We start from the raw sequence: 10,002 nt of genomic DNA on the forward strand, positions 1-10,002 counted from the left end.
AAGCAAGAATATTTGGAAAAATACATTCAGAGCATCGAATGGAAAGCTTGAATAATTAAAAAATGACAGATCATGTAAAATGAAATTTGCAAGAGACCAGTGACAATGACTCAATGACAGGAGTAGAATGAAAGAGTTAAGAATAGAATTAAAGAGTTATCTAATGCGTGGATTACTACCATCTAAACCTTTAGCTGAATGTAATAAATTAATAAATACATTTTTTATTTTGATTGGTCTATAATAATGTATTAGATAACATCAGAAATGGGTAGATATGCTAGTTACAGATAAAAAAGGAATTATTCCAGCATTCTCATGGATAGATTGAGGGAACCGCAGTAAAACCTTGATAGAGCAATATTACAAAATAAGCAATAAATTATAAAATAAGATAGCTAAATGGTCAAGTGAAAAAGTCCACATTAATTATTTATAATAAAAAAATGTGAAATAATATTAAAATAAATACATTAGGGACAATCCATTTAAAGTGTCCCAAAAAAAACATAAGCTGGCTGCTTGACCAATTCAAAAAAAATTGAAACTTACTCACTTGCTTCCTACGTATTTTAGGATCTTCAAATTATTTTTTAAATTTTTTACTTAAGCATTTTACCTATAGCGACCATTTTTGTTACGGTGCGCACACCTATTTTTGTGATTGTAAGGGTTTACAGAAAAAATCATAACTAAAAAACTATTAGCCCTGGAAGGATGAAACAAAAAGCAATTTATTCATATTATCTCAAGGTAAAAGATTGGTCAGTGGTTTATTTAACTATCTCTCTTCTTTCTATAAGAAAATGACCAACAAAGTTTAACATGAAAAACTGTGAAATTTCACTTTTGGTAATTTTTTTCAAGAGGCAGGTATTACCATAAGAGGCAGTTTTACCATAAATAATATTAATGGTAATATACTTCCCCTAAATTTTTATGAATTTTTGAAAACTAATTTTTTTTTTAATTAAAGTTTTGGCTTCAAATTACTCGAATAGGGCTGGGGATAAAAATCTCTAATTTGCACAACTTACAGTGTTTTTTTTTAGATGTTTATGGCAAATAAAAAAGTTTGTTGTGGTGTGTGTTGTACTAATAATAAAGTTATAACCTCTCAAAAATCAAGAAAAACCTGTTAAAAGCGATACAATTTTAACTCACTAAAATAAGTGCTCCAAGAGGGATTCTTGTCTACTTTACACTTCACATTTTTGTATATTTAGCCCTTATATTGTTGAAGTTGACATTTTCAATACTTTTAAAATAGTTTTTTTTTAATTATTAATGATAGGTCTTAATTTAATGATAACTTAACCAATACCAGTAACCTAATACAATTTTGATTCAAAATGCTAGTAAATCTTACCCAAACTGAGATTTCAATGAGTAGCCTATATTTTTTTCAAGAATCTATTTTTATTTTTATATTCGTTTATTTTTGTAAACATTAATGAAGAAAAAATAAATTGTGGCGAAATTTTAATTATTTTTCAATGAAATAGTCTGTTTTAGTAGCAATAAAAGTTTATTATTTAGTGTGGTTGACTAAGAGCTGTGATATCTCTTCTGATAATTCTCTTGAAATTGTGTGAGAATGATCCATACTTTAGTTAGTTCAAGTGATGTCAACTTTCCCAGGACTTTGCAGATCGGTACCCACACTTTTTCTTGTTGAGACTTTTAAAATAAGTTCATATTCATATAAAGAAGATTGAGCTGGATTTTCATTTTCAGAAACATTTGAATCAAAACACAATTCAAGATTCTTTTTTAATTTTTCAGATACCTTATTTATCTTAAATTTTAATGCTGATGTCCTCTGATCCATGCTTAATTTTTTCAATTTTGATGGATGTGATACACCCAGAATGCTACATGCAGCATCAAATTGTTCAAAATTGTGATGTGGGGCAATGTGGTCTTGGTCTTCGCATCATATATTTCTTTGTTTTGTTGAGAAAAAATACTTTTGAAACAGTTAACACAAAGAAATTTTTCCAGAAACTAAATTTAAATTTGGAAAAATGTGTTTTCTAAGAGCTTGCTCTAATGTTATTTGTCTTAAGTTTTTCATAACTGTTTTTTATGAGTTCTCAGTCACAACAGAACTGTCCAAACAGGTGACTGAATTTTGACAAAAACTTCTTTTCATGATATTTACAAACAAGTGACATCTGAATTAACACATACAAAAATAAGTTGTTGGTTTTCATCACCAAATTCACAAATTTTAATGAGTTCTTTTGGCATTATACTATGCACTGTTTTATGATACCCTTCGTTCTCATAAATTCCTATGGAGCATTGTTCTTCCATTGTTTTATGTGAAATTACTTGAAAGTAATGTAAACATTTAACTGCTTTTCAAATTTGCAAATATAATAATATTAAGTAAAACTTATTTATTTAATCATCACTTACAAACACAGGATGAAATTTGAGACACTCTGTAAAGACGTGAACAGGTCACTGACTAATGTCAGACTGACCAGTCTGTAACTGTAAAGATAAATGATGCAATAAGCATTAAATGAGCATGTTGCAATGTAAATTTTCCTGACTGGAAATGACTTCAAACGCCTGTTATAACATGAACACTGCAGTTGAATGGTTCAAGCAAGTCTATTTCAACTAAAGTAAAAAGTATAAAAATATTAAAGTGCCAAGAAGACAAGAAACCCCCTTGCAGCACTTATTTAGTGAGTCAAAATGGTATTGTTTTTAACAGATTTTTCATGATATTTAAGAGGTTATAACTTTTTTATTAGTACAATACACAACAAACGTTTTTATTTGCCATAAACACCTACAAAAACACTGAAGTTGTGCAAATTTGAGATTTTTATCACCAGCCCCATCAGAATTATTTGAAGCCAGAATTTTAATTTTTAAGAAAAAAATTAATTTTAAAAAATTAATAAAAATTTATGGGTAAGTATATCACCATTAATATTATTTATGGTAAAACTACTAAAATATATCTACATATAAAAAAATAATTTAAACTGTGTATGTCATCCCTGCCTCTTGAAAAAAATTACCAAAAGTGAAATTTCACAGTTTTTCATGTTCAACTTTACTGGTAATTTTCTCATAGAAAGAAGAGAGATGATAGGTAAATAAACCACTAGTCCATTCTTTTACCTTGAGAAAATATGAATAAATTTCTTTTTGTTTCATCCTTCCTGGACCAACAGTTTTTTAGTTGTGGTTTTTTCCATAAATCCTTACAATTACAAAAATAGGTGTGTTCACCATAACAAAAATGATGGCCAAAGGTAAAATGGTTAAATAAAATTTTTTTTTAAAAATGGTTTTAATGTTCTGAGACATGCAGGAAACAAGTGAGTAAGTTTCAATTTTATTTGAATTGGTCAAGCAGCTACCCTTGGGTCACTTAAAATGGATTGACCCATAAGATATAAAGATATTAAATATAAAAAATAACTACAAAATCATAATTAAAATATTAATGAAAATGATTTACATACTAGGATGCAGAAAATTCTTCTTTTTTTTAATTTAAAAACTCATTGACAGGGTAATACTGTTTCACTGGAAGAAAAATTTTTAATTGTATTTTTAATGTAATTTATTCAAATAAAAATGACAGCATAATAAGCCCCAACTGTGTTGTGTTAAAAGAGAACAATTCTGTTATGTGATCTTTTAGGGTTAGATATTGTTAATATTTTTAATAAATTACTATTTTTTTAGCAATATATTATATATATATATATATATATATATATATATATATATATATATATAATAAATGGGTGCCAAACAAACATTGAAAATATGGTAAAAAGATGCTCAAAAATAGAATGAAGAGATGAAAGTAGAGGAATAAAATTATCCAAAGGAATAAAGGTCACCTAAGCCAGAATCATATTCACAGATGACATTGTATTTTTCAAGACATTCAACAATAATTAAAAAATTACAAGACATTTTCTGATAATTGAGTGTATAATATCTGTTTTTTTATATCATTATCATAACCTAAGAATGCATTTTTTCAAGTATTTTAATGAGAAAAATAGGATGCATGAAATTATAGTGATAAAGATGTCTGAACCCATCTGAGAATAAACCAAAGTCTGTCATATCTAGAAATTACCATGCTAATCAGTAAAACTGTCCAATCAATATTAAGAAAATAAAATAATGCGGGCAGGAAAGCAATAAGACACACAAAACTATTTCTTTCCATGTAAAAAGAAAGAATTTAACAAGTAAAAGAGTACAGATACATAAGAATCTGTAATGAATTTGAAATATGGGTATGTAAAACACTGAAGACAATCTAAATGAACAGGTCAGATGAAAAAATTCTGAAATAATTGAGAAATTGAATGATAATAATTAAATAGATTTTTTATTTTGATTGGTACATATATATAGATCATGTTAGGAATGAGCAGATATGCTACTTCATGAATACAAATAGAAGCTAATAATAGAAGATTAATCAGAAAAGAGAAACCAACATGTTAGGACATGTTTTATTGTTTCTAGGGTGTTCAACTTAAAAAGAGACTCCAATCACTAAGTAGTATACACTAAACATACAGTTTTGTTAAAATGTTTTCAACAGTGTGAGATGGGTAAAATAATGTGGAAAATATTGGTATAACTGGAGCTGGAGTGGCGAGGACTGCTTATTTCCGGCGCATTTCAGTGTCGCCAGTCTGTGATGAACATTGATTTTTGAACAAGATTATGTAATAACTGTTGAGGAACATGTATTTGATGAAATCTCTAAATATGTTTCAATCACACATTCAGTAAATACGTTTCTGAACACATTCAGTACGACACCAGAAACATGCCTGAGACAGGTCAGTTTTAACAATGCAGGTCATACAAAATATTAAAGTGGCAGTAGCAAGATCTCACAAATTTTTGCAGAGACTAAGCTAAGAAAAGAACATTTCACTAGGTTCAGACAACACTGCTGTGAGGAGAATGCTGAAATGAATATGGTACGGTAAATACCAAATTCAGGTTTCCATGAGCCAACGCTGATTATGCTAAAAGGGTCACTATCAATGGTTCAAGAACTTCATTAGAAGTAACATTGACATTTTAGTTCAAGTGTTTTTCACAGATGAAGTGCAACTTCACCATGATGGGTATGTTAATAGTCAGAACTGCTACATCTAAGGTACTGAAAATCCACACAGTTTCTTTAAATCTCCCTTACACCCACAAAAGATAGGTCTACAGCGTATAGTTTTACGGTGATAAATATAAAACCCTTGTTTTCTGAAAAGCTGTGGATGTTGCCATCTACCAAACATTATCCAACATTCATAACCTTATGCAAAAGGTTGAGTGTGACTGCTGGTTGCAACAGGACAGCGCCACTTGCTATATAGCTTGCTCTACTTACTATGGAGATGCTCAGGATTTTTTTCATTGGAAGAATCGCTTTTAAAGAATTGTGGCCACCAAGATTCCCTGATCTGACAATCCAAACTTATTTCTGTGGGGTTACAAAAAGCACACACTGCAGGAATTGAAGACAAACATTATCAATGCTATCCAAGAAATAGAAAGGGTACAGTTAACAAGAGTAGCCAGGAAGATGGTCAAACATGTTAACAAGTGCATAGCAGCGGATGGACATCATTTTCAACACCCCTGTAAATTATTACTGCTTGCCAATAAACTATTAAACTAAGTGATGTGGCCTCTTTTAAGTAGAACACCCTTTAGTAAAACAGCAGACTAATAGAAGATATAAAGAGACAAAAAGTAAAAACTACAGAACTCAAAAAGTTAGCTGTAAATAGAAGAGTAGATACTGACATGGTGCATGAGACCACGTCCATGTAATAATAACAACTTTATGGTATAATGAATCAATTGGCAGATACTGGCTGACAATAGTAAATTTTAGAAGATTTTTAGTAGATTTTAGAATTGTCATTTCTTTTCAACTATCATTTTGTTTATGTTGAATGGATTTTTCAATTCCTTAATTTCTTTAGAAATTTAAAGGTACCCTATTTTAAAAAAATTTAAAAAAATATTTACCATTCTGTTTATTTCATCAACAGCCAATCCAAAATTAGTAGCCTGAAATCCACTGTATTTGTAAGTATCAAGCAAGGCTTCATAGTCAATTCCATTATTCCAGTCATATCCTACAAAACAAATTTAATTTCATTACTTTATAACATTATATTAAAATGTTACATTAACTGCATTTCATAATAATAAGATTATTACATTATTACCAGTTCACTAATCTGCTTACTATAAAGAAAAGTTATAAAACTCATTTTAATCTGACATAGTGACAAATCTGTCTTAAGACTGGCATACGTTTTGTGCCATTGTCACCTTGTTATAATAGGGTATTATGATGCAATGATTTAAATAATTTACCTAGATTTAGCTTCTAGTTGCAATTGTGTTGTGAATTGACTAACACATATTTTACTAAAACTTCTTAAAAATTTGTTCAATTGGTGAATTTTTATCGGAAATACTTTTCCAGCAGATTTTGCTGGATTGCAAGTGTCAGGTATGAAGACAGATTTTATGGATGATGGCTCAATTAAGAGAAATTGTAGCATGGATAAATAAAAATGGTCTGGTATATAATTTTAAATATTCACACATTTAAACATTTATTCTAACTATTTATTTCACTCATTCTTAAAATGATCATCAAGCAGTCTCAATAAACTGCACTCTCATACAAGTGTCCAATGAGTGACAAAGAAATAAAATTCCCATTCATGTCATAGTTACACTGTCCACGAACAACGACTAACAAGAATAAATTTCATTACTTTCAATAGTTATTGCATTATGTACAAAACAGCATCTTAAAGTATGCTTTTCTTTTTATAGTGGTGAAGTATTGTTTCATCTAAGATATGAGAAAATAAACTCTGGATACTAGAATAACCTGTCAAACTCCATCACATTCACATATATTAAGAATCTGATGTGTGACTTTACCAAAAAGTATGAGTGGGGCCAATCTTTTTTCAATAGCCACTTAATATTATTTTAAACATAATTAATAATTAATATATATAATTAATATTTAACATATACACAAGATCTATGTATCTGCTGATTGTAGCAAAATGGTATTAAAAAATTATGATAAACGTACACAAAAAATTATACAATGTTTCTCATGAGGTTTTTGGGGAAGAAAACAATTTCTTATGAATAGTAGCGGCCTTGATTGTTAGATTTATCTTTCCCAAGTTTTACTCATAATAGCTAATCAAAAGAAAATTTTACAAAAATAATCTTGATATACTCAAACAAAAGTACCACAGATGAAATTAATCCACATCATAAGAAACATTAAAACAGCAGCTATCAACTAGAAGAAAAGTGATAAAATATATTTATTATTATGATTAAATATTAGTATAAATAATTATAACAACCTAATAAACATCTTTTTCTTAATACCAGTTACATAATTTTAACCTAACTAAAGAAAGAACATAACTACTCTAAGACAAACATGTAATAATTAAAACCATTAAGATTAGTATGCATTCCAATATTTTTTATTTTTTGTTTTTGCCAACAATTTTAAAATTTGTTAGTATTATGAACGAAAATGAACCCAACACTATCATTTAAACACCTTGAAATTCTGATTTGTCTCTTTGTCTACAATGACAATCTTAAAAAATACTAAAAAATCGTATTCAACGTATACTTTAGAGTATTACGTGAATATGCGTATTACACTCACTTAACTCTCAATCATAAAACACAAATAATATCAAAACACAAACCATTAATCTCAAAGAGACAATATTCTACAACTAAGGTTATGTTACCTTTTACAACTGGAGTTTCACTCGGAAGCATAATACTTTCAACCAGAACAGCCTCTTTTGCCTTTTCTGGTACATCTTCCACAAAACTTACATGTTCAGCCAAAGGTTTATTGCTTGAGACATCCATAAGCTTTCGAATATTGCTTTGCTAACAGTTGCAAACGTATAAAGTACACAGATCAATTTTGAATGATATAATACCTAAGTTTTGACTCATAAAAAACAATAAAATATATTCTACATAACCAGAAAGAAATACAAAACGTCGCTACAGATAAGTACAAATTTATTTCAATATTTCTGACAAATTGAGAAGAGGCATGGCGAAATTGAATGAAAAAGACAACCTACATGCGAGTCATACAGCCTAACACCAGTATAGTACATTTACCAGCAAGATAATAATTTTCCCTTAAACTACTCAGTCTGAGTAATGTAATAAATTTAACGAGCTATAATTAAAGGAAAGAGTTTTAAAAAATATCAAATAAACAGTAGTCTACGCGTTTGAATTACGTCACAAACCTACAAGATTACAGACTCATAAATACTTGTTCACTTTAAAAGATGCTATTCGGCTCAAAAACGCATTACGAAAAATGAAGAAATGATTTGACTGTCTTTTCCTAAAGCAACGTTAGTTGTAATATTTTGATTTCTTAGCACTCAAAGAACATTATTATCGAAACAAATTATAACTTTCAAGTATAATATTATAATTTCTTTGAGCGAATATTGTGGTTACAATTTTTCTCTGTTACACAGAATCTGTTTGTTCTATTTATTACTAAAGACGTGATTTTTCTACTTCTGTATTCACAGGTCATCTTATGTTGAAATGTTAAGAAGTGGTGTAGGTGGTGTTTCTCACAATTTCATTAAACGTTGTTTAGAAAATTCTAAACACGGCGTTAATATTTCAATTATGGACTGAACAAAATATGGTTAGATTTTGCGTTTACACCGATTATACCAGAATGATTAGGATACAGAAATCATCTCCTCCCAACCAATATATGAAGTTTACATACATAATAAATGATTATAATAATCTAGCTCAAGGGTTGAATTAAACTTTTAGAGCCGTATCTTTCTTTTTCTGTTTAGCCTCCGGAACCACCGTAAGGTATTACTTCATTGGATGAATGAGGGTGATAATGTATGATTGTAAATGAAGTAATCTTCGGTGTTCTTTGGTGGTTGGGTTTCAATTAACCACACATCTTGGGAATGGTCGAACTTCTTTTTTCCCCTGTTCAGCCTCCGGTAATTACCTTTCAGAGGATGAATGAGGATGATATGTATGAGTGTAAATGAAGTGTAGTCTTGTACAATCTCATTTCGACCATTCCTGAGATGTGTGGTTAATTGAAACCCAACCACCAAAGAACACTGGTATCCAAGAATGGGAATGGTCGAACTGAGAATATACAAGACTACACTTCATTTACACTCATACATATCATCCTCATTCATCCTCTGAAGTATTATCTGAACGGTAGTTACTGGAGGCTAAACAGGAAAATAAGGAAAAAGGAAAATTAAGAAATCTTGCCGGCATCCGTGGCGCGAGTGATAGCGTCTCGGCCTTTCATTCGGAGGTCCCGAGTTCGAATACCGGTCAGGTATGGCATTTTCACTCACGCTACAAATCATTCATCTCATCCTCTGAAAAATGCCTAACGATGGATTAGGAGGTTAAAAAAAAAATCAATGTATTTAGTATATTTTCGTAGACAGCCAAATTTAACCCCAGACATTCACTAGGACATGCTAAATTTTAATCAGGGTACACCAATAAGACTGTACATTGTAATGCATTATAAATTATAGCGAAGGAAGTGGATTACAAGAAGTTGGAAGTTACTTTAAGGAAAAAAAAATGACAGAGACCTGCCGAGGCAGGGCCCAGGAACGGCTTAGCCGAGCCCGGTGTACCTGACCTTAGCGGTTAGAGGCAGAGGTAAGATGAAAATAGGAAAAGAAACGAAACCGGTGAGCTGACCTGCCATGCCGGACGTAGTGCCGGTAGTTGAGGAGGCTCATTAGACTCACAAGGACACTCCCCTGGGCTTAGTAATACTTGATTGTTGAGCTGACCCATGGAATCAGGAGAACAAACACAAAAAAAATGCATTATAAATTAACTTTTAACTCTAAGTATAAC

The 10,002-nt window shown here is 30.2% G+C and overlaps 1 protein-coding gene across 1 annotated transcript in view; it reads right to left on the reverse strand.

The window, feature by feature from the left end:
- The window catches only part of Dhps (Deoxyhypusine synthase), a 39,732-nt gene extending 31,353 nt beyond the window's left edge, over positions 1-8,379 (reverse strand). Inside the window, exons 1-2 of the mRNA XM_075372842.1 lie at positions 7,836-8,379; positions 6,049-6,158 (exon numbers count right to left, since the gene is read on the reverse strand). Of these exons, the coding sequence (XP_075228957.1) occupies positions 6,049-6,158; positions 7,836-7,962 (237 nt within the window). The 5' untranslated portion in view covers positions 7,963-8,379. The remainder of the gene's footprint in view (positions 1-6,048; positions 6,159-7,835) is intronic.
- Positions 8,380-10,002: the final 1,623 nt, after the last annotated feature.

The sequence above is a fragment of the Lycorma delicatula genome, chromosome 8 (genome assembly GCF_047948215.1).
Source record: "Lycorma delicatula isolate Av1 chromosome 8, ASM4794821v1, whole genome shotgun sequence".
Taxonomy (NCBI): Eukaryota; Metazoa; Arthropoda; class Insecta; order Hemiptera; family Fulgoridae; genus Lycorma; species Lycorma delicatula.